At 41.7% G+C, this 25,917-nt stretch overlaps 1 protein-coding gene and 1 pseudogene across 1 annotated transcript in view; both read right to left on the bottom strand.

Annotated features, from left to right (window-relative positions):
• The window catches only part of KCNG3 (potassium voltage-gated channel modifier subfamily G member 3), a 44,969-nt gene extending 19,765 nt beyond the window's left edge, over nucleotides 1-25,204 (bottom strand). The window contains exon 1 of the mRNA XM_057743449.1: nucleotides 24,076-25,204. Within this exon, the coding sequence (XP_057599432.1) occupies nucleotides 24,076-24,740 (665 nt within the window). The 5' untranslated portion in view covers nucleotides 24,741-25,204. The remainder of the gene's footprint in view (nucleotides 1-24,075) is intronic.
• On the bottom strand, nucleotides 5,984-6,394 carry LOC130857733 (60S ribosomal protein L23a-like; annotated as a pseudogene).
• Nucleotides 25,205-25,917: the final 713 nt, after the last annotated feature.

Genomic DNA, 25,917 nt, shown 5'->3' with positions numbered 1-25,917 from the left:
TATCTCACCGGATACACTCAAAGTCAGGGACACAGGGCAGCTTTTCTTCACCAGATGCTAAGGAATGTGTTTTCAGTAAGCCACCATGTTCTAGGTGAACATATACATAACAAGTGGAGAGACCCAAAATCTGTGGTTCTGGTTCTCACTACTAGAAAACTTCCCAAAAATGAGAGCAACAGAAACCCAGGCTCATCAGCACCTGCCCACCCAGGCCACCAGCATCCTCCACCCACGTAAGCCCCCTTCATCCTGCAGGTACAATAACCTCCCCCAGCACCTTCACCTCCGCTCCAAAGAGACACAAATCCATCTAAATAATGATACAAGAAGATCAACTCATTCCAAGAATTAATATGTTCCCAACCCATGTATAACTACCAGATGGGTTCTATTCCTTTTTTTATTTAATTGGCAATTCATTAATAAAAGAATTTTTTAAAAAAAGAATATCGAGACCATCCTCCTCGTCAGACACTTAGCATCTTATAAAAACTGATACCATTTCTTTTCTATTTTTTCTAGTTTATTTTTATTTTTTATTTTGACATTCTTTTTTTTTAAATATTCTTTCCCACTGTGGTTTATCACAGGCTATTGAATATAGTTCCCTGTGCTATACAGTAGGACCTTGTTGTTTATCCATTCTATATATAATAGTTTACATCTGCTAATCCCAAGTCCTTCCCTCCCCCAATTCTTTAATAGCATTTTATCTTTCTCTAATTGAAATACAGTTGACAAACAATACTATCTCAGTTTCAGATGTACTACGTAGTGACTGGACATCTGTATACATTATGAAATGATCGCCACGATAAGTCTAGCAACCATCTGTCCCTCTACAAAGTTATAACAAAATTATTGACCATATTCCTTATACAGTATATTACACCCTAGAGACTTATTTATTTTCTAACTGGATGTTTGTACCTCTTAATCCCCTTCATCTATTTTGCTCTCCCTACCCCACCCCCCGACCCTGCCCCAGCAACCACCAATTTGTTCTCTGCATCTACGAGTCCGTTTTCATTTTGGTTTGTTTGTTTTGCTTTGTTTAGATTCTACACATAAGTGAGGTCATAGGGTATTTGTCTTTCTCTGACTTATGTCACTTAGTGTAATACCTTCCAGATGCATCCATGTTGTCACAAATGGAAAGTTTTTTTTAAAGACTATATTCCATTGTATATATATATGTGGAATATATATACATCTTCTTTATCCATCCATCGGTGGACACTTCGGTTGCTTCCATATCTCGGCTATTATAAATAATGCTACAATGAACACTGGTGTGCATATAGCATTTTATCATTTTGATGACAAAAATTGTTTTTACCTACAGATCCACTAAAAAATGAATTTCAAAGGAATATTTTAAAAAGTGAGGTAGTTCATGCTAGTATCATCACTGTCTATTTTCTAATGACAGGCAAATAATTTGTCCAGAGCTCGACTTCAGTTATTTTCACTTAATTACTGTGTACCAGGTACTCACATGCAAACCCAGGACATCAATGATACTTCTTCACATACAAAGGTCCCAACATGCACATAAAAAAAAAAAGATTTAATTAATTATAGGGATATTTTAAAATATCCATATGCAAGGTCTCATTCAAATAATAACCGTTTTATTCTACAGTTATAGAACACAAAACATTCACAGCATTAACAGTGGCATTACTCAACTGCATGTAATGAGCCACATGCTCCTAACTATCATCAGATAAAAGCTGAATTCACGGTCACATCTTACAAGGCTCCAGATCATGCCACTCTCCACCCTGCACCATCTGCTCCAAGCAAAGTCAAGTCTTGTCATGCCTTCTGCCTTTGCACATCTACCTCCTCTTCTTGGCTAACAGCAACCAAGCCTTCAAGTCTGAACTCAAGCATCAGCATCCTTGGAAAGCTTCATCTTAGGTTCCTAGCATGACTGGGTCTCCCTAGCATGACTCCTGTGTCTCCCATAACAGCCAGTGTTTATCTCTAGCAGAGCACATATCACACTGTGTCCTGCTTATACATTAACATATGTCTCCCCAGGTAGAGGGCAAAGTGGGCTTTATCTTTTTTTTTCTTTTAATCACTATATTGCCTAGTCATGGCACTTAATAGGCATTCAGTAAATATGTTGTTTGAATAAATTAATGGTGTAATAAATTTTATCATTAGTGAGTTCAGCTGTTTTGAGTCTCATGAAATAGTTGATAAAGTGATGTATTTGTTGTGTTGTTTTAAAAATAAATTAAAGACAACACATTACAATCTTTACTTCATACCACACACAGAAATTAATGAGATCTAGTCCTAGATGTAAAAGCTAAAACCATGAAGATTTTAGAAGAAACACAGAAATCACCTTTGTGACTTGGCAGTGGGCAAACTTTCTTGTGCAAGACATAAAAAGCAGTCATCATGCAATAAAGATGCAACACAACCAATAAATAAATAAATATTTTTTTTAAAAAAAAGCAGTCATCATGAAATAAAATATTGATAAATTAGACTTCATCAAAATTTAAAACTTTAGTATATTGAAACCAAATAGGCAAGCCAGAGACTAGAGGGAAATTGTCATACAACATTTATGCAAAGGACTGGTATCCAGGATGTATAAAGAACCCCTAAAAGTCAATAATAAAGACAAAAAGCCCATCTTTAAAAAAAAAAAAAGAATTGGTACTTGGACAATCTTAACGTAATGAAATAAAATGAAAAAGATGATCAACACCTCATCATCACGGAGATGAAAATTAAAACTACAAGGAGCTGTTACTATACACCCAACAGAATAACAAGATTGGCAACACCAAATATTGGTGAGGATGTGGAGCAACTGAAACCCTCAGATATTGTGGGCAGGGGTTAGAATGGTACAACCTCTCTGGGAAAATGTTTGGCAGTGTCCCCAATGCCCTAGATGAACTTGTGCCAGAACATATGACATAGTCAATGAGTTAAAAGTTTCCTGAGGAACTTCCCTGGTGTTGCAGTGGTTAAGAATCTGCCTGCCAATGCAAGGGACACGGGTTCAAGCTCTGGTCTGGGAAGATCCCACATGACGCAGAGCAACTAAGCCCATGCGCCACAACTACTGAGCCTGCAGCTCTACAGCCTGAGAGCCACAACTACTGAGCCCGTATGCCACAACTACTGAAGCCTGTGTGCCTAGAGCCTGTGCTCCACAACAAGAGAAGCCACCACAATAAGAAGCCAGCACACCTCAACAAAGAGTAGCCCCTGCTGGCTGCATAAATAAATAAATAAATAAATAAATAAATAAATAAATAAATAAAAATTTTTAAAAAAGTGGATATAATCCAAATGTCTATCAACTGATCAATGAACAAAATGAGGCATAACCATACAATAGATTATTATTCTACTGTAAGGAGGAATGAGGTACTAATGATATACGCTACAACATGGACAAACCTTGAAAACATTAAGCTAAGTGAAAGAAGCCAGACACAAAGGGCTTCTGATATGACATGTCCAGAACAGGCAAATCCACAGAAACAGAAAGTACACTAGTGGTTCTCAGGGGATAGTAGGGGGGGGACTGCTAACAGGTAGAAGGTTTCGTTTTGGGTGATCAAATGTTCTGGAACAGTGGTGAGACAGTAAACTGCATAATAAAGCGAATATAGTAAAAACCACCAAATTGTACACTTTAAAATGGTAAATTTTATTATGAGAATTACATCTAAAAAATCTTTTAAAGGAAGGAACTACTGATACAAATAACACATAGGTGAATTTCTCTAAACATTACGCTCATGAAAAGAAGCCAGACATAAGAATACATCCTATACAACTCTAGTTGTGTTAAATTCTAGAACAGGCAAAACTACAGTGACGGAAATCAGTCACTGCCTATGGCAATAAGGTAGAGGGAAACTTTTTAGGGTGAAAGAAATGTTCTTTATCCTGACTAGGATGGAGATCACATATGTGTCAAATGTCAATCAAACTGTATACTTAAAAATGGGTGCATTTCATTTTATGTAAATTATATCTCCATAAAATTGATTTTAAAAGAATATAACATGAGATATTATTTCACACCAACCAGATTAGCAAAGTTTTAAAGTCTGACAACATGTAGAAATAGCAAGGATTGAGCAACAGGACTCTTATTCACTACTGATGCGAGAATAAATCAGCACAACTACTCTAGAGGGCTACTAGCAACATCTAGGAGAGATACGCCTACCTTTCAATACAGATAGACACATTAATGACATTCTCCTCTATGTGCACTGAGACATGAACAAAACTATTCACTGTAGCACTACAATAATAGCAAAATTTCCACCAACCTAACAACAAAGAAATCAGTGCTTACTACATTACAGTTAAGATGCAAGAGCTACAGCTACAGATACCAACATGCACAAATTCCAAGAAACATAAAGCTAAAAAGGCAAGCTACAGATTCCACTGATGGTACCGTTTATAAAACTGGTTTTAAATACGCAAAACAACCCTATATTTTATATGTAAATAAACACATGTATATATAAGCATATATTAAAAGTATGTTTTTGTTTGTTTGTTTGTTTGTTTTGGCCTTGCCGTGCAGCATGTGGGACCTCAGTCCCCCGACCAGGGATTGAACCTGCACCCCCTGCATTGGGAGCACAGTGTCTTAACCACTGGACTGCCAAGGAAGTCCCTAAAAGTGTTTTTAAGTGTATAAAATAGTAACACCAAAGTCAGGAAAGCAGCTATATCTGTGGAAATGGAAGGGATTTCAATGGGAAAAAGGCACTCAGTAGACTTCAACTGTATTTTTATGTTTTATTTCTTAAGTTGGGTGGTAGATACACAGGTGTTTGAGGTACTATAATCTATACATTTTTACATGCCTGAAAGACTTTATGATGGCGTTATGCATAATTTCCTCTTCTGTCTTTGTAAAACATGTGTTTCTTTTATTTCACAGATTGATTTGTTTTGCTTTTTAAATTTTTGGTAATTGTATTCAAAGAAAACACATTTTGATTGGCATAGAGAATTCTACATTTTAAAAAAATGCTTAAATTTTGCTTTATTTTCAATAGTCTCATAAGTTAAAAAGAAATTCCTCAGGGCATTTGCTGTAAAAATGTTAAAGTACCAACAACCAACATTTAAATAAATTATACAAATTAAATGAGAAATAGGGACAATTTGTTTTAAATGCCCATTGTATAATATATTGTTAACTAGTAAAACAATTTTTGTCTTTATAGAAACTGAAAAATTCTGCTCTTTCATTTATTTGTTCTTAAATGACATATATAAAGATAACTGTCAATTCAATGTTGTCCTTAATTTGGCTCTTGTGATACCAAAGCGCCCACCCCCTACCCCTCCGATTGCATGATTTACATGACCAAAGACTGCCTCACAGAAAGCAATACAGTTTCAGCCGAGCACCTAAGCTCTGGAACCAGACCTGAGCTGATTCCCAATTGTCTCCCGTCCTATGACCTACAGCAAGTCTTCTCTGTTGTCTTACCTGTAACCTGACATACTAATAGCCTCAGAGTGTTTCGTCTAAATAAGGCAATTCATGTGTTGCTGGCACATAGTGGGGAGCTTCGTAATACTTACTTCACCTGCTCCCATCTCACACACACAAGGAAATAGGCACAGATGCAAAGCTGCTCACAAGTTGACACGCAGACAAGCCATACTGCTTCAAAGAGTTTCCTTTAAGGTGACAAAAACAGAAACGTTTGTTTTTCTTCAAAAGTATTACACATCACATCATACAACCACACCCTTGGTGATCATAAATTAACACACATTATCAGTAAATGAATAAAGGGGTGGATAAAACCCTGTCGTGAAGTGTCCTATGAAGAGGCTTTTTTTTTCTTCTTTTTTTAGTGCAAACTTTGATATTTAGAATTAGCCAGCTGGGCTCAGTTTAAATGATCCCAATTTTGTTGGCAACATCTGAAGTGTCATAGTGAGGAGCGAGTCAAACATATGCCTTCTTCTCTCCATCAGGCCTGATCAGGGTGCTGACCTCAGCCACGCCAGTGTCACAGAGCCTCTTTACAGCCTGTTTCATTTGGTGCTTGTTGGCCCTGACATCCACAATGAACTCCAGTGTGCTGCTGTCTTCTATTTTCTTTGTGGCTGACTTGGTGGTCGGGGGAACACGATGGCATAGCGCTCAAGCTTGTTTCTCCTAGGGGCGCTCTTCCGACCGTATTTGGGCTGCCTCCAGAGCGGCGGTATTTGGGGCTGTCGGGTCGGAAGGTGGGTTGCGTCTGGATCCTCTGTGGCTGTGGACGCCTTTCAACACTGCTTTCCTGGCCTTCAAAGGCTTTGCTTTGGCTTAGGCTTTGGGAGGGGCAGGGGCTTCCTTCTTCGCCTTTGGAGCCATCTTCATGAAAAGTTATATATTTTTAAAATATTTATATTTATTTGTTTGTTTGTTTACTTATTTATATTTGGCTGCAATGGGTCTTTGTTCTGGATCGCGGACTTCTCTCTAGTTGTGGCGCTCAGGCTCAGTAGCTGTGGCACCAGGCTTAGTTGCCTCGCAGCATGTGAGATCCTAGCTCCCCAGGCAGAGATAGAAACCCTGTCCCCTGCATCAGAAGGCGGAACCACTGGACCACCAGGGAAATCCCGAAGAGGCATTTTATAAACGCCAAAAGCTCAATGTTGTCTTCCAGCATTTCAGTCTTGTTATTTAGGGTTTAAGTGCTTCCTTGGCATCTTGTCCCCTTCCTGAAAAGGCAAAGCTACTTAACATGTCACTCAGGGAGCTGCTGCCCAACCTGACACTGCCTTCCTGACCACCCTCATCTCTGGACACTTCATAACACTATCTCGACTTAGTGACCTAGAGCAATGCCGTCCCCCAAAATCAAACCACAGCTCTCGCCTGCCTCTGGCGCACTAGGAGAACACAGTAGTCTCCAAACTTTTTGCTCACCTGACCCCTGAACAAATTTAGAAAAAACATGTATTCCCCTCTGACATTTCTATTTTGCCATGACCATTTTTAAGTTAAAATAACTGCAAAACATACAAATTCTGACATGTTGTAAATGCTGATATTTGGTTTTTTTTCTTTTCCCTTTGGCTGTGCCACTCGGCTTGTGGGATCTCAGCTCCCCGACCAGGGATCAAACCTGCGCCACTGGCAGTGCAAGCTCAGAGTTAACCACTGGACCGCCAGGGAAGTCCCAAACGCTGACAATTTAAAAAATGAAACTTACATTACTTTTTGAAAGTAATGAATCCATGTACTATAGTTTTGATACAACCCACCAACTCCCATAAAAAATTGAAAAAGAAAAACACTAACAAACTCTTTGACAGAAATTATACATTTTACTCTTTTTCATAAAACCTGTAGTTCCACTCCACCTTTCCCACATAATTTTGCTCTAACGTAATATGTTTAACACTTGAAAAAATTTAAACATCCTATAATACTTCTCTGCAACAATTAAAAAATGTGCTTATGTCTTAATTTTGTTAATTTCTTAATTTGTGACTATAATCTGTAAACGTTCTTTTTTCATTGAGTTATTAGAAAATTCAGTATATAACTAATTAAGCAAAAAGTAAAAATTTATTGGAACTCCATCTATTAATGAAATGGATAGGTTTTTTTTCTTTTCAACTAGTTCATGTCTTTTTAGTAGTTGGATATTTTATACCCACGTTAATAAATGAATATTGCTTACTTGTAGAATCACACTGATCAGCAACATTTCTATTTCTATTTTTGTTTTTACAAATAAAAGGGCTGAAATTCTTATTTACTTAGAAACGGAATAAGCTATATCATAGTTATGTTAAATTATTTTGCCTCTTCCCAAGTATATGCAAAAAAAAATCATAGTTCAATCTATAATCATCTCTTACCAAAAATTATTTTTATACCCATGTTGTATTTCTATTGAGAAGGTTTGACTTTAATATAATTATGATGAAATCTTCAGGCGAGTTCAAATTAAGGAACATCTACAAAACAATTGGCCTTGGGGCTTCCTAGGTGGCACAGTGGTTGGGAATCCGCCTGCCAATGCAGAGGACATGAGTTCAATCTCTGCTCCAAGAAGATCCCACCTGCCGCGGAGCAACTAAGCCCATGAGCCAAAAAAAAAAAAAAAAAAATTGGCCTAGTGTCTCTAAAAACATCAATGTTGCTTTCTGCCCGTGGACCCCGCTGAGTAAGCATCTTTGACGTCTGCCCCCTCCACTGCCGTCATGTCTAAGTCAAAGCCTCCCAAAGAGCCGGAACAGCTGCGGAAGCTCTTCATCGGAGGTTTGAGATTTGAAACAACCGATGAGAGTCTGAGGAGCCATTCTGAGCAATGGGGAACGCTCACAGACTGTGTGGTAACGAGGGATCCAAACAGCAAGCACTCCAGAGGCTTCGGGTGTGTCACACATGCCACTGCGGAGGAGGTGGACGCGGCCGTGAGTGCAAGGCCACACAAGGTGGGTGGAAGAGTTGTGGAACCAAAGAGGGCCGCCTCAAGAGAAGATTCTCAAAGACCTGGTGCCCACTTACCTATGAAAAAGATTTTTGTTGGTGGCATTAAAGAAGACATTTAAGAACATCACCTAAGAGATTATTTTGAGCAGTATGGGAAAACGGAAGTGATTGAAATCATGACTGACCGAGGCAGTGGCAAAAGAGAGGCTTTGCTTTTCTAACCTTTGAGGGTCATGACTCCGTAGACAAGCCTGTCATTCAGAAACACCACACTGTGACTGGCTACAACTGTGAAGGAAGGAAAGCCCTCTCTAAGCAAGAGATGGCTAGTGCTTCACCCAGCCAAAGAGGTCGAAGTGGTTCTGGAAACTTTGGTGGTGGTCGTGGAGGTGGTTTTGGTGGGAATGACAACTTTGGTCGTGGAGGAAACGTCAGTGGTCGAGGTGGCTTTGGGCAGCCGTGGTGGTGGTGGATATGGTGGCCGTGGGGACGGCTATAATGGATTTGGTAATGATGGAAGCAATTTTGGAGGTGGTGGAAGCTACAATGATTTTGGCAATTACAACAATCAATCTTCAAATTTTGGACCCATGAAAGGAGGAAACTTTGGAGGCAGAAGCTCTGGCCCCTATGGCGGTGGAGGCCAATACTTTGCCAAACCACGAAGCCAAGGTGGCTATGGCGGTTCCAGCAGCAGCAGTAGCTATGGCAGCAGCAAAAGGTTTTAATTACCGCCAGGAAAACAGAGCTTAGCAGGAGAGGAGAGCCAGAGAAGTGACAGGGAAGCTACAGGTTACAAGAGACTTGTGAACTCAGCCAAGCACAGTGGTGGCAGGGCTTAGCTGCTACAAAGAAGACATGTTTTAGACAATACTCATGTGTATGGGCAAAAAACACTCGAGGACTGTATTTGTGACTAACTATATAACAGGTTATTTTAGTTCCTGTTCTGTGGAAAGTGCAAAGCATTCCAACAAAGGGTTTTAGTGTAGATTTTTTTTTTTGCACCCATGCTGTTGATTGTTAAACGTAATAGTCTGATCATGACGCTGAATAAATGTGTCTTTTTTAAAAATAAACAAATAAAAAATAAAAACATCAATATTAAATAATATCGTAGGGACTTCCCAGGTGGCACAGCGGTTAAGAATCCGCCTGCCAATACAAGGGACATAGGTTTGATCCCTGGTCTGGGAAGATCCCACACGTCACAGAGCAACTAAGCCTACATGGTGCAACTACTGAAGCCTGCGCACCTAGAGCCCATGCTCTGCAACAAGAGAAGCCACCGCAATGAGAAGCCCGTGCATCACAACAAAGTGTAGCCCTGCTCACCGCGACTAGAGAAAGCCTGTGCGAAGCAACGAAGACCCAATGCAGCCAAAAATTAAATAAGATTAAAATTTTTTTTAATTTTTTAAAAAATTAAAAAGAAAATAAAATTAAAGCTCTTTATAAAAAATTTAAAAAATATATCCTAAAAGTACGATGATTGTATTGTTAGATGGGAAAATATTCTTGTTTGGGGATGATACATGCTTAAATATTTAGAGATGAAGTGTCAAGATGTTTGCAAGCAACTCTCAAGTTTTTCAGCAAAGTAATAATAATTACAGGTAGGTAGATAAATGGAACAAAGGAAGCATAGTAATGATGATGATGACAGATGAAACAAATGAGGCAAAATGCTCACAACTGGTGAATCCAGGTGAAAGATACAAGACTATTCATTGTATTTTTCTTTCAACTTTCCTACAGGATTGATATTTATAAAATTAACAACTGGAAAAATATTTTTAATGATTTACCTTCTGTGAAATCAATTATGTTCTTCATAAAAATTCTTCAAATCTATTAAAAGCAAAAAAATTATCATCTAACTTGCAGTAGGATTTGTTGCCTGTCATGAGAATCATTCACTTTCTCACTTCCTGGGAGGGACTGCATGACAAATACTTAGACCAAGACTTACCCAGTGACTGCCAAATACAATGGTTACTTTGCTACTTTGAGGCGCTAGTTCTAAATCTGACAATATTAGAGAGGGTTGGGATATTTAACTATTTCAATACATCTTTGTCAATACCACGTTTTATTAAATCTTTGTACCTTATGGGGTTTAAATATACTTGCATCAAAACCTTGGGACGGCACACTTAGCTCAGTTTATGAAAAAAAGCCCACCATGCAATTGGTTTGAGAGTGAGGACTGATTTTGCAAATTCAATCATTCAAATCATATGTGCTTTCTTAAGGAATAGAATGACTTTTTCCATTCAAATGATGTGTAAATACCTTTCCCTATGACAACCTTCTTACTTTTGAATTCTAAAACAGACAGAAAGGGAAAGAGGGGGAGAGAGAGAAGGAGGGAAGAGCTGAAAAGAAAGGAAGGAAGGAAAGAAAGAAGGAAGGATGGATGGATTGAGCATTGCCATGAGTCTGTTACCTGGATGAAATAAGGTACTTCTGGATACTCTCTCATGAATCCTACTGATTCTCTAGGTATTTCCTACCAATGTCCTCTTTGCTTTACTGTCACATGCCTCTCTCTGAGAAAATGGCAGAGGCAAGGTCATTAAAAGAAAAATATTTTGCGGGGAGGGTGAAATGGGTGAAGGGGGTCAAGTGTATGACGATGGATGGTAACTAGACTTTTGGTGGTGACCACTCCGCGGTTATACAGATTATAATGCTGTACACCAGAAACTTACATAATAAAAATATTTGGAGTGGTCTCTTTCACTGATATCCATAGGTTTTTACACCCTGAGACAATGCATCCTTAGTAAGTAGGATTCAGGATGGTACGGGGAATGTTCTCCATTTGTGAAACGGGAGGAGGAATTGTGAAAGGAGAATATTGCCTTCAGCACAGGGATGTTCTCAGGCAGATTGGTTTTATGAAAGTGCATGCAGTGAAGTTGAGGACTTGGACACTGGTGCCTTTAAAATTGTGGTTCTCAAACTTTTTGGTCTCAGGACCTCTTTACACTTCAGAATTACTGAGGACCCCAATGAGCTTTTGTGTCATGTAGGTTATCTCTGTCAACATGTACCATATTAGATATTAAAACTAGGAATTTAAAAAACTATTTAGTTATTAATTTAATATAAAACAACAAATCCATTACATATAAATGACATATTTTCATGGGGGAAAAAAAAAAGCTATTTTCCAAAACCAAATAAGAGAGTGAATAAAGTGACACTGTTTCACCTTTCTGCAAACCTGAATAATGTCTGGCTTAATACAGGACAACTGAATTCTCAAATCTGTTTCTGCAATCAGTATGTTGTGCTATGTTGTTTTAAAGTATATGAAGAGAATTTAGCCTCAGAAAAACCAATACTTAGAAAAGGGAAGAGTACTTTAATAGCCTTTTCCAATAACTGAATATTCTCTGATACTACACGAAAACTCAAAAAGTGGTTGTTTCTTAAAAGTTATTAGCAATGTGGAAATTGAAATCATATCACTGAACTTATTCAGTATATTATTCCGCTATGTTAAAACCCATTGGCCCCTCTGACACTCAGAATACATCTTTTGCCCACACGTGGTTGTGTAACATCTGGCATTGGTCATTTAGGATGTACTGGTTACTGAATTATGCAGATCTTTGAAATGTTAACACATTTCATCCTGTAACATTTTTCAAAATCAAATGTATAAATATAACCACCAATCTCAACAGAAAAGTTGTTATTGGGAGGCTGGCAAGTGTATAGTGGCAGATTCAAGTTTTCCAATTTTTACTTGAAAGCTCTAATTTTAATATTGGCAACAAGTACTGTCCATTGTTTTCCTTGAATTGATAGACACCTTTGTGAGAAAATGGCTGTTATGCACTCAAGTCCCAATAATCATAGTTTGTCAGTCATTCAAATAAAAATGTCATTTCATGAGAAATGCCTCTCCTTCAGCTTATAGCTCATCCAAGTGCAGTGCTTTCCCTCAGACAGCCACAGTGTTTCAGGATGCAGAAGTGCTTCCTGCAACTTCCCATTTCATCACATAGAATATTTTAAAATATATACTTAAGGGTCACGATGTGATAAAATTAATAATTTTGACTGCTTTGTCAAGGGCATTCTTAGGTAAAACTTTTTTTTGGTAAACCGTGAGTGCGCAGTGGTGGAGAATCCAACTACGGTCTGGTGTCACTCCCACTGTGTTCTTTTGCCACACTTGGGGAATGCAGTGTATGCTTAAATGATGCTACATCAGAAGCCCCTCTATGACACCCTAGGCTGCACTAGCTCTGCTCCCACAGCTGTGCTCCTTTCTACAGCAGCACCATCTCACCTTCTCACCATCAGTGACCCTCTTCCTCACACTACGAGGAGGGCAAGAGCTGTCCTGGTAATGCTTTAAGGCCCACTGAGTTACATGGTATATTAATAAATACAACTCACTTCCTTTTTAAAAATGTACCTCCCATTTTTCCCTATAAAGTCATAAACTTTTACTATGTTACAAAAATGCAGTCCTGATTTAATAGGCCCTATCTCACGAATCCCAGTTTTGATCAGCCACCTCCCACATCTACCAATTCAGAGTAGATCAGTAAATCTAAATCTGTAACCTGGGGACTTCCCTGGTGGCGCAGTGGTTAAGAATCCGCCTGCCAATGAGGGGACACGGGTTCCATCCCTGGTCCGGGAAGATCCCACATGCTGCGGAGCAACTAACCCCGTGTGCCACAACTACTGAGCCTGCGCTCTAGAGCCCACAGGCCCAGAGTCCATGCTCTGCAACAAGAGAAGCCTCCACAGTAAGAAGCCAGAGCACCACAGCAAAGAGTAGCCCCTACTCATCGCAGCTAGAGAAAGCCTGTGCAGCACTGAAGATCTAACACAGCCAATAATAAACAAATAAATAAAATTTATAAAAAAAATAAATAAATAAATCTGTACCCTGAAATTAATACAGACAGCCCCTCACTTATAAATATTTGGTTTCCCACACCAACCACAAATACTAATAAAAGCCCCCACTCTACCAGAACTCCTGTGATTGAACAATAAGCTCTGAGTAGGGGAAGTCCTTTGGTCAGGGTGGGCCTCACTGAGATGCAAGGGGCAGCATTTGGCTTCAGGCTGCTTAGAAGATAAGAATCAGTAACCGACCCTCAATCCTCAAGAATATAGGTACAATCGCTATCCTTATCTCACAAAGGAGGAAAGGGTCACCAGTGAAGCTTATTAACAATTCCTGAGAAATAACAATAGAATCTGGGTAATAAAGTCTAACCTTTTTAACTTTTCCTTTGCGCTTAGTCTGGTTTCACTTGCTCACAGGGTGCCCGCATGCAAAGACTCTGCCCCACCCTGGCACCTCAGACCAGAGTTCCTGGTACGACATGGCTGTGTCCACACCTCAGCTCAGACCGTGTTCAGAAGCTAAACACAACACTCAATTCAAGATGGTGGAGGCAGGCCATGTGCAGAGACACTGCACCAGGCACTGGAGCTGGAGCGTGAGCAGCACAGCTCCGTCCACCCAGTAAGAACTCCGCCCCCTCCCCTCCCTGCTGCCCAGATCCCTGTGAAGCAGCCCCACTGCTGGCCTTTCCTGGAGAGCGCATGCTCTAGAGCTGAGCTCGCACCTCTCCATTCTCTGATCAGTGATCAAGCTTCCCTTTGCTTCTGAACCAAACTTGGTCTTGTTCTATTGGCTCAAATGACACTAGACAGGAGGACCCTTGTTGGGGACCGACTTGGGAGGGTTGATAACAGAAACTTAGGTTTAGGGAAGGAACGTGCTTGAAGGTGCCCAGATGGATAGGCCCAGACCCTTGACAAGACCTTTTGAGACCAAGGGTTGGCAAACTTTTTCTGTAAAGGGCCAGAGAGTAAATGTTTTAAGCTTTGTGGGCCGTACGGTCTCTGTTGCAACTACTCAACTCTGCCGAAGTAGCAGGAAAGCTGCCATAGACAATATGTAAACGATCATGGCTGTGCTCCAGTAACACTCTATTTATGGACACTGCAATTTGAATGTCAGATAATTTCCACGAGCCACAAAACAGTATTCTTCTTTCGATTTTTTTTTTTTTTTCACCATTTGAAAATGTAAAAACCATTCTTAGCTCAGGGGCTATACAAAAAACAGGTAGTGGGCCTGAGCTGAGCTGTCTGCAGGCCACCACCAGTCCTGCAAAGGAAGGTGTGGGTGGAACACAGTAGAGACCCCTGTCATACAATGATGTCAGAGGCAAGCTTGGCCAATTATAACAATATCTTCTTTACCCAGAAAATGAAAAAGAAAACCCTGCCAACACAACCTGGACCAACACAGCTGGTAGCAGCCTGGACCCAGGATTCAAGGCAGCCCTTTGAGTGTCAAGGTGAAATGTGGTCCTAACTGGCTTCACTGGTTCCACCCTTAACTCCTACTAGAGTCTGTCCTCCACTGGTGCCAGGGTCATCTTTTAAAGTTAAGTCAAATTATGTCTTCTGCTTAAAACCCACATTCAGATACAAATCCAATGTCTTCATCATTTTCTCTTTTAAAAAAGAGGAGTATCAAAAATAAATCCTCTTAGGGACTTCCCTGGCGGTCCAGTGGTTAGGATTGGTGCCTTCACTGCTGAGGGCGCAAGTTCGATCCCTGACTGGGGAACTAAGACCCACAAGCCAAGTGGAGCGCCCAAATAAACAAAAACAAACAAACAAATAAATCCTCTTAGTTGGTGCATCTATAAAGCTACATCTACAAGATCTATATTCCCCTACCTTCACCCCCAATTCCCTACCACTCTGCTTCCCTGCAGACCCCTCAGGGGTTTGCAATTACTGAACTCTATGCTTGAAACCCTCTTGCTCAGATTATCTTCATAGCTGCCTCCTATACCCGTCCTGGTCCTTGTTCAGACATCCATCACCTTATCAGAGAAGCCTTTCCTGACCATGACTCACACTTACTCTGTAAACCCCTTAAACTGCTTTATTTCTTCATAGCACTTATCACCATCTGTTATATATTTATTTATTAGAATAGATGGTTCTGGAGGGCAGAGACTTTATGTTTTGTTCACTACCGTATCCCCAGCACCTAGAACAGTCCCAAATACATAGTAGTTCCTCAATAAATGTTTGCTGAATTTAATGAGTGATTAGAGAGCCATAAAACCCATCTGCATTTGACTTCTTAAAATATAACCTGCTTAAAAAATAAAATAAAAAATAAAATGTAACCTGCTTACAGGTCGAAGACAACTTATAAATATACACTCGCCTATCAAAATGAAAATGCTATTGTATTTGCATGATTCTTTCACATGTATAATTTATTTAAAAATATATACTAAGTGCCTACCCATGTGCAAGGTATTGAACTATGTGTTGTGAAGCATGGAATTTCCACTCTCAAAGAACTTCTAGACTAAAAGGGAGCTAAGACATACTACAAGCAACCTCAAGAAAGGATAGACAGTGGGAAGGGGCCTAAGACAAGGAAAGATAGTGCTAAGTTAGTGCTTCCTGCTGAGGGCTCCATCTGCATTCTCTCCTTTGACCCTTCTGTGTGAAAGCCTCACTTAACAGATGAGGGGTAGGCCCAGACTAGGGCAGTGAACTAACTGTCCAGGGTGGCCTCCTGACTCTGAATCCTGGGTTCTTTCCACCATAGCCTTTTCCTTTTGACCTTTTTTTTTTAACCTGAGAAAGTCAGGTGATTGCCTCAATTACATACTTCCCTTTGCGGATACAGTCAGAAGCTGAGGAGTCTGCTAATCAAAGGGTAAGACAATCATTTAAAGATACACAACTATGCCAAATGAATTAATTAATTCAAACATAAATGTTTTACCTGTTGCCTTGTCTGATTCATCTGCTCAGCCCAGATGCCTGGGTCCCTTTCTTAGCCACTCATGGCCTCCAGCTTTCTAACACACTGTATACCCCTTCAAACACACCACCAAAACAATGCTTACAACAGCATGGGTGGGGATGACTGTGCAACTCTGCGAATACACTACAAGTCACTGAATTGTCTACTTTAAATGATGTTTTCTATGGCCTGCGAATTATTGTCAATAATGCTTTTTTTTAAAAGAAGGTTATTTCCAAATGTTTGCTATTAAAATATTATTAATATTAATATTCTATTAATTATTAATTGCATTATCATTATAATAGCGGTTACTAATAAAGAACAGTGATGAATTTCATTCATGTTTTAAAGAAAAATTTGGCCATATCAAGAGAATTTTTTAAATACAATCCTTTTAACCCAGCTATTTTTCCACTTTGGAATTTATCCAACACATACAGTGATACCAATTTGCAAAGTAACAAGAAAAATCCTATGTTCTGTGCTGCTGTTTGCATTTTTGAAAAACTAGAGCTGAACTAACCATTCCACAGCAGAGTGGAGCAGGGACCTGGGAATCGAATGCCAGGCCACAACTTACCCACTATGTGAGCCTGACACACTACTTAATCTGTCTAAATCTCAGTCATAAAATGAGAATCACAATGGCGCTACTCTGTAGGATTATTATGAGACTTAGATGATAAAATAATTGTAAAAACTTAAGTTTTTTACAAATTAAGTATTCAAAAAAGTTTGACTATCACAGCCATTGCTATAATTGACAGGATAGACACGTAAATAAATTGTGGCCCATCTACACAATGGAATACTACACAGATTTTAAAAAGAAGTAGGAAGATTTATATTAACGGATGTGGAAAGAGTTCCCAGATGTTAAGTGAAAAAGCAAACTGCTAAACAAGAGTTTAGAATGATCCCAGTTATAAATTTAAAAAGACATCTGTATAATATGTACATATAATTATATATGCATGCATATGTGTATATGTATACATATACACACACACATATATATGTGAGTGTGTGTGTGTGTTTATATATGCAAAAAAAAACTTCTGGAAGACTACTCAGAAACTGGATAATAGGATGGAGGAGAAAGAGGCATGTTTACTCTTCACTCTATAACACTTAGACCAATATTTTTTTCCAACGAGCAAGTTTTCACTTGAAAAAAAAGAATAATATTTAAAATAATTTGCTTACCAAAAGGAAGAAAAAAACCACTTTGATTAAAGAAAACGTATTAACAAAAGAAAGTTTCCACTGAATTTCAAAATTGGCAGCAGATAGAAAAACCCTGTACACATATTAAAAGAAACAGTCCACTGTGAAAGAACCGACTTTGAGGTTCTGTGTTATGTTCAATCCTATCAGAGATCTATTAATTACTGGCTTCTGAAAATATCCACCTTATCTGCAAAGTAAAAGCACCGAGACTTCCATCTTCAGTTTCAAATACTGCTTTTTATTTTTAAAGTACTTTAAAACCTATTGAATTTACATAATATTGACCTAAAAGGCAATAGAAATAATACAATTGATTTTTAAATTTCCATCACCTACTGTTTCATTTTGATTTCATTTTTTTAAACTTGGGCTTAAAATAACACCTCAAGAAATTTAAATATCTTTACATCTCCTCAAATTCTCACAACACAAAGCAACTTTTAGAAATAATTTCTAAAGAACAGATTAAAAGTACAGCAAGATTTTGCATGCTAAAGAGATTTAAAACTCAAATAAGAACACTGCTGCTGAGACTGACTGAGGGACCAAAAAGTCAAAGGGACAACTTCTTTATATCTGGTCCATCCTTTAGAAGTTTTGGCTAACAACGGCATCTTTTTATGAAACAGACAGCAGTGCTTCATAGTATGAAAAGATGACTATGTCTATATGTTAAACTGTGACAAAGAACATTAGTCTCCTTTGGCAGTGTTGAAATGATACTCAGTTATTACTGGAAGGCAAACTGCCTGAAAAATCTGTACAGTGTCTTATCAATCAGATAAAACACTGAAAAACATCATCCACCCTAAGATTAATTAGTTACCAGAATTGTTCACTAAAGAAAGTTGTGAATGTGTTCACCAAAATCTTTACCGGAAAGGACAGTCCTCTCCATGAGATGGTTTTCGTTGTACAGAAAGGAAAATGGTCCATGATCCCTCACCCACTGACCCTCAGGTGGTCTCTCTTTCCAGAGCCTGCTCCTCACAATAACCAAAGTGGGAAGCAGATCCTTCGAGAGAAGAACTGGGTTCCCAGCTCACTACATGTGGGCCAAGGCCAGGAAGCAAGAGGGACCTCAATGCCTGTGGGCCCTGCCCCTGCTTCACTCAATATATAATATCTTATATGCCTTCCTAGTACTGGCAGATGAGTCATCCTCAGTAAGGTAATAAAACCCCACATAGTTACCCAAATCTAATCACTCTCACCGTCTCCACTGCTACTCCCCTACATCAAACGCCCATTTGCTTGCCTGCCACGTCTTGCTGCATCTACTATTGCCCCTTCAAGTCCATCCTTCACTCAGTGGTCAGGGGAGTTTTAAAAATACATCAGGTCAGACCTTTCCTCTGCTTTAAAACCTTCCAAAGGCTTTGCTGTCACACTTAGAATGAAATCCAAACTCTTTTTCCAGGGCACACAGGACCTGCCTGAGAGGTCACTGCCCCCCCTCAAACCTCACCTACACCTCTCCTGCCCTCGGACTAAATGCTAGCCCACGTGGGCCTTCTTTCTGTTCTGTAAACTAGCCAAGCTCATTGCCATCTCAGAGCCTCTGATTTGCTATTTCTGCCATCCAGGACACTCTGCCCTCCCTTTCCCAAGACTGGGTCTTTCTCATAATTCAGGTCTCAACTCAGGTCACCTCCTCACATCCTGTGCGACTGAAGGAACACCCCTGCTGCATTGTATACTTTGATTTTCTTTCACTATCTAAAATTCTTATTTATCTGCTGACTTTGCTGACTACTTCCCCCTCCCACGACCACTACTAGTCCACCAGCTTCATGAGAGCAGAAATCCTGTCTTTATGTACCTCTGTATCCACACTGCCTGGCATGGTCACAGGAGACAAGAAACGGTGGATGGATGGTTAGAATTCACGATTATTTTTTAATCACTATGTATTTTCTCAAATAGATATTAAAAGTACAACTACTATGTTTTGAGCAATTGTGGTTTTCTTTCAATGGGGTCCTAAATTAGAGAACAAAATATTTGCAACTCATATCATTAACAAAGAGCTAATTTCTTAATTCTTTTTAAAAATCTTCCAACTAAGAAAGTCACTGACAAAATGGCTAAACGATACACACAGCTCACTGAAAAGTAAGATAAATAACTCCTAAATATATGTAAAGATGCACATTTTCACTCAAGGCGAAAACAAATTAAAACTACTAGATACCATTTTTCATCTTCCAGCATGGTAAAAATCAAAAGTATAACAACACTTTGTAGTGTATGAGAAAACATGGTCTCTCACACACTGCTGATGTGAGTATAAATTAATACAACCTTTTTGTAGAGCAACCTGGAATTATCTATGAAAATGAAAGTACAGAATATGGAGTAGATAACCAACAAGGACCTACTATAGCACAAGGAACTATATTCAATATAATAACTATAAACAAAAAGAATCTACAAAAGAATACATATCTATTACTAAATCACTTTGCTGTACATCTGAAACTAACACAACATTGTAAATCAATTTCAATAAATAAATATATATATATATAATTTTTAAAAAGACAAGTACAAATGTCCTTTAACCCAATGACTTACTTTCAGGAATTCATGGATATATTTCCATGAAAGCAAAATAATGTACACGTATAAGGATATTAACTATAGCATTTCCTACAGACAAAAAACAATGTTAAGTGTCCAGAAGTTATAGGACATTCATACAATGAATGTCATGGAGCTACATAAAAGAACTGAGCAGCTCTTGGGGTTTTGTTGTTGTTTTTGTTGTTGTGTTATTTTGGCCGCGCAACCCAGCTTGCAGGATCTCAGTTCCCACCCAGGGATTGAACTCGCCCCCGCAGTAAAAGCGCCAGGTCTTAACCACTGGACCGCCAGCGAATTCCCCAAAAGATATATTCTTATCTTTATTCCTTTTGTACAATAAGTACTTGATAAATAATTATTCCTTGACTTAGACTTTTTTCTCATTCTAGCACAGGATCCCATCCTCCTCAACTAAGAGTTCCACCACCTGAATGCCTCAGCTGTACCCCACACAGCTCTTCAATCTATGCAAGAGAAGATATATTCCTGGAAGGTTATATTTTGAAATGTAGGATAAACAATAGATATTTATTGTGCCTGAATAATAATTTTTCCTAAAAGATGGTCTCATAATAAATTATAAGAGAATTTAGATGCCTTCTAGGGCTATTCATCTCATCTAGTTTGGAAGGTAAGACATGTTTATTTGAAAAAATAACCACCATGCTAGGAAGGATATTACAGCTGTCAGATAAGTCACACAAGCAGGCAGTCCCTCAAGAAACTCAGGAGGAAGTATCACATCTACTAGCATAGTCAGGAGATGTTTCAAAAGGGAACTAGAATCAGAGTTGGGCTTGATGGATGATCCAATTTCAACAGTCAAGGGACTGACTGCACAGTAAGGGACATCCAGGTGGCTCAGGAACAAGAGAACCGGCAGGTCTGGACAAATGGGGCCTGCAGGTGGCAGGAAGTGTTCTTACCTCCTGGAAACCCACTTATTAAATCCACTTATTAATATCCTTCCAGTGTCCTGGATTTACTTTGATTCTTCCTAATATCTCCCAGAGTTGTCATTTAATCTCCATTTTCACCAACCTCAAAGCAATCCAAGCTCTCATTCCCTCCCTCCGCAAAAATCTCCAAACTCGCCCTCCTGTTTCTAGTCTCCACCATCTCCAATTTCCGGTGCACAACTCATGACATTTGTTACTTTATACTCATGATCCACTCACCCCAAACCTGCCAACAGCTAACCACTGCCTGCAAAATAAAATTATTCTCCCGCTCCTTCCAGGCCTTCTAACATTGTGCTCTCTCCATCTCTCCCTCCATCACTGGACTCACACTCCTTAAACGTAACATACAAGTGTCATGCCTAGGACATAGATGTTCCTATTACCTGGAAAAGTCTCCTTATTTTGTTCCCAGGTGGGGTACACGTGGCAGTACAGGTTTCTAACACTGTAGTTTATATAAATGATACCCTCTGCCAGTGTTGTGCAGTGCACAGTCTCTTGCAACCTTCCAAAGATGGCTTTTTTCCATCCTATCCCACCTTGAAGACCTTCCCAGAACAACTCAATTGTTGATCTGTGCCTCTGATTCCTACATCACCAACATGACACCTTTTCCTCGTCAAAAAAAGTTACAATATTTGGAATACCAATAGTGCCTTGAACACAGTAGATACTCAAAAGATGCTTCCAAATTACAGTGGGTAGGTCAACAAAGGCAGATTGTGGTTAAACAGTAAAGAGCTTTGGGAATTCCCTGGTGATCCAGTGGTTAGGACTCGAGCTCTCACTGCTGAGGGCCCGGGTTTGATCTCTGGTGGGGGAACTAAAAATTTCATAAGCCACGCGGGCGCGGCCAAACAAAACAAGAAAAAAAAAAAAAAAGGTAAAAAGCCTTGAAGGCCGAGAGAAGTTTTGACTTTATTTGGGAGATGCCAAATATGGTCAAATGATCAGAATGATGTTTTAGGAAGAAAGACTAATTTCAGTAACCACAAGCAAACAGGGTTTGAGACACTATTCTCAAAGTATCACTTTAGCTGTCTGTTGGAGGAGGCCTGTGGGAGGCTCCCTCTATAATGTGCAGCCTCCTCAAGTCATTCAGTCATCCTTCAGTTTATCTGTTTGGGATTACAGATAATGGTTTTCATATACCTACTCTCAGAGTGAAGCTTAAAACTGGGCCATTAAGCCAAGAAAAACATGTTTCTGCCTGAAATATCTGCGTATCTAGGAAACAGTTCTGACTTGAATAATTATATACATACATAAAATACATATACACAAATTAAACATTTATCTTCTTCCTTCACTTCTTTTGCAGTCTTCCTCTTTTCCATCTGTCTCTTCCCTTTTTGGTTTCTTTCTCTCTCTCCCCCTAAAATTATTATTCATGTCTCTCGTTTCTTTCCAAATGCCTTACCTTAATGATCTCCAGACTGTGCTCCTCTCCTCCCCAAACTCTGTCCATCCATCCAAAATTATAATTCAGCTTATTTCATGGCTTTTGCTTATATATTGACTTAGCCAACTCCCCTCAATATATAATAACTCAATTCTGTTTCCTTTGCTCATGTAGCTTGAACCTTCACTAACCTTAGAATTCTACAATTACTAGTGAATCATTTCAAGGCCAATCATTTATGGCTCATTTTCCTATGGCCCTCGAAAAGAATCAAGGCTACTTGTGTATTTAGGTACATAAATTAATTCCATTGTACTGATGGAGTACCAAATAAGTCATTCTTATCTGTAAATCAAAAACTCAGAACCTAATACATTAAACAAAATGAGTTTCCTAATGAATTTCCTTTCGAAGCAGGTATCTTAGATTTCATGTCAAGATAGCATAACAGTAATGGACTCCATGGTCCCAGACAGTTTTATTTACTTCTTAGATTTAAATAAAAATCTTCACTCTCCAAAGGAAGAATATTATGTGGAAGTAATCCACTCCAGTATCAAGGCACATAGCACCACTGGAACCATGCACATGTCTATCAGGATAAGATTACCAGGCAAGCAACTAAATTCTTAAAATGAATGGAAGGGGAATCTTAAAATAGGATGCAAGGTAAAACACACAATACCAGTTTGTGTTTGTGCCTAAAGAGGCTGTCTCCCTTGAAAGTCCAACTTCGCTGTTTATTCCTCCCACCAAATATGCAAATAAACTCACTAGTACTAAAAACATAAGTATGTCATCACTATTGAAAGGTAAGCACCATCGAAGGAAAAACCAAAGTATTTTCCTTGCATCCTACTAAAGTGAAAAGAAAAACCATTAAATACTAGAATACTGTTTCTGGATTTAGGGCTGTTTCCCTCCCCAGCCTGAAGATCTTCTGGAAGTCACAATGTGAATCTTTGGTACCAAACAGTGGACAGGTGCTTTGCTAACTCCATACTTGGTAGGAAAAGAAGAGAGAAAAGGGCACAGACATCCATTATTTAGAGTCTATAGCTAAATTAATCTCCTTTATAACAATTCCATTACAACTCATGTTATTCAGAGTGTATAGAGTGTGTGGGCAATGTACAGCAGACCACACTCCATGATAACAAAACTTCATCTTTTCAAACGCCATCCAAAATTGGCAAAAAATTCAAGCTGCTCTTAGCCCAAGGTTAAATTGTTAATACTAACAATAAAAGTTTAGAGAAATCCAATTAACCGGTTGCTATTGGCGCAAAAGTAAACTACGAAGATGTTCATCTCTATCTGCCCCTCCCCAAGGCAGGCGATTCACCCTCGAGAGGGGTGTCTAGTGTGCGAACCAGAGCCGGCTAGAGCTGGGGAAAGGGGAAGGGGGCGTGGGGGAGTAGTGAGGACCAACCCGCCCCTTGGCTGGCCGCGCCCACGGCCGCGCCGGGCCCAGCACCCGGCCTGGCTCGGCCTCCCAGAGCAAACAGACGGAGACTGGATCGACGGAAGGGACGGACGGACGCGACAGGACGGACGGGACGAGCAGAGAAGCAGCGCGTCCTACCCGGAGGGCTCCCTCCCAGGGCCGGCGGAGTACCTGCTCCGGTCATCCAGGCTGCGGTTGTCGGCCGCCGCGGCGCGCCAGTCGGGCAGCGTGCTGGCGCACAGCACCACCATGGACACGATCACGAACACCACCGACACGCTGGCCAGGATCTGCGCGGCCAGCGACGACGTGGGCTCCTCGAAGGTCCGCCGCATGCGCTCCAGCCAGCGCCGGGAGGGGGCTGCCTCGGCACCGCCGGGTCGCGCCTCGTCGCGACCCAGCGCGCCCGGCTCTTCGGCCGTGTAGAAGGTGTAGGTGTCGGACATGCGGTCGTCGAGGCGGCGCTGGCAGCAGTACTCGAGGTGCGCGCCTTCCAGGCCCCAGTAGATCATCTCGTTGTAGAAGGAGAGCTCGCACATCCGCGGCGCGAAGCGCAGCTTGCCGTGGCCGCGCACGTAGAGCAGGATGAAGCCGAAGGCCTCCGAGTGCCGGTCAAAGAAGTACTCGTTGCGCTCGCGGTCGTAGTCGTCGCACACCTCGAGCACGTCGCGCTCGGAGCGGCAGCCGTGCAGGCGGCTCACGCGACGCAGCGGGAAGTCCTTCAGCAGCTCCCGGGACAGCGAGTACCGGGCGCCGCCCACGTTCAGCACCACCGAGGCCGCCCCGCTGCGCCCGAAGGTCATGGCTGGCCGCCCCGAGGCCCCGAAGCGCGCGGGCGCCGCCGCCCTCCCGGCCGCCGCGTGGGGCCTGCCCGCAGTTGGCCGCCCGGGGAGCGCGCCGTCGGGGCCGGCGGGCCGTCCCGCCGGCTCTCCCTCTGGGCTCCGCTGTTGCCCTTCGCCGGCCCGGGAGCCCCTCGGCTCCAATCGCTTCTGCAGCCCAGCGTGGCTGCTAGCGACGCGCTCTCCGCACGGCAGTCCCTGCGGTTGACCGGGGAGTCCCCTCTGGCGCCAGCGCTGCGCTCCACGGGCCGAGAACGAGGCTGCCGGCACCGCCGGCCCTCGCGCCTGGGGGATGCCCCCGCCGAAGCCGGGGTGCTCTTCCAAGGCGGCGGCGCTGTCCCCCCTGGGGGGCGTGCGCGCCGGGAGGAGGCGCCGGCGCTGGATGGCTCCAGGTCCCCGGCGCTCCCTCCGGCCGCGGCTCCGGCGAGCGCCCCGCCACCGTCCAGAGGCAAGAGGCAAAGTGAGCGGGCTCGGGAGGCGGCGGAGAGCCGGCTCCGGGAGGCGGGGGCGGGGCCTCCTCGCGGTTCCCCCTCCTTGCCTCCTGGCTCCGCTGCGCTCACCTCCCTCCGCGCGCCGCCCTCCTCTTCCCACCCGCGCCCGCACCTCGCTCGGGCTGGGATTCCCCGGCGCCCCTCCCCGGACCTCGGGCTCCCCGCCTCGTGACGCCGTCCTCCCCCTCCGCTCCCGCCCGCAGTGGCCAGGAGGGGTCCGCGGAGCAGGGGTGCGCCGAGCCCGGAGCCCTGGGTAGAAGGGGTAGCAGAGCCCCGCGGCCGGGGTCTCGCCTCCCGCATCCCGCACCCGACCGTCGGGATGACTTGGGGAGTCCCCAAGGGCCCTTTTAACGGCCCCCGAAGGGAGGCGACAGGAGGGTAAGGAGGAGTAGGACTGGGGTACGGGATTTGAGGGGCGGGGACAGACGGCGTTGGGAGAGCTTTTTTCCAGAAACTATCCGGAGCCCAGCTCGGTTTCTGAGACCGCCCCAAAGGATTCCTCAGAGAAGGCACCCCAGCAGTTCTTTTCTTGCCGACTTTGTTCTTCCTCTCCTGGTGCGGAGACCCACGTACCGCGTGCTCCGAAGGCGGCCACACATCCCAGCACCCAGTCTTGGTGCCGCCTTCCCGCCTGCCCTGTCTCGGAGGGG

The sequence above is a fragment of the Hippopotamus amphibius genome, chromosome 7 (genome assembly GCF_030028045.1).
Source record: "Hippopotamus amphibius kiboko isolate mHipAmp2 chromosome 7, mHipAmp2.hap2, whole genome shotgun sequence".
Classification (NCBI taxonomy): domain Eukaryota; kingdom Metazoa; phylum Chordata; class Mammalia; order Artiodactyla; family Hippopotamidae; genus Hippopotamus; species Hippopotamus amphibius.
Note: the sequence above shows the minus strand (reverse complement) of the source record. Positions and strands in the feature narration are given on the sequence as shown.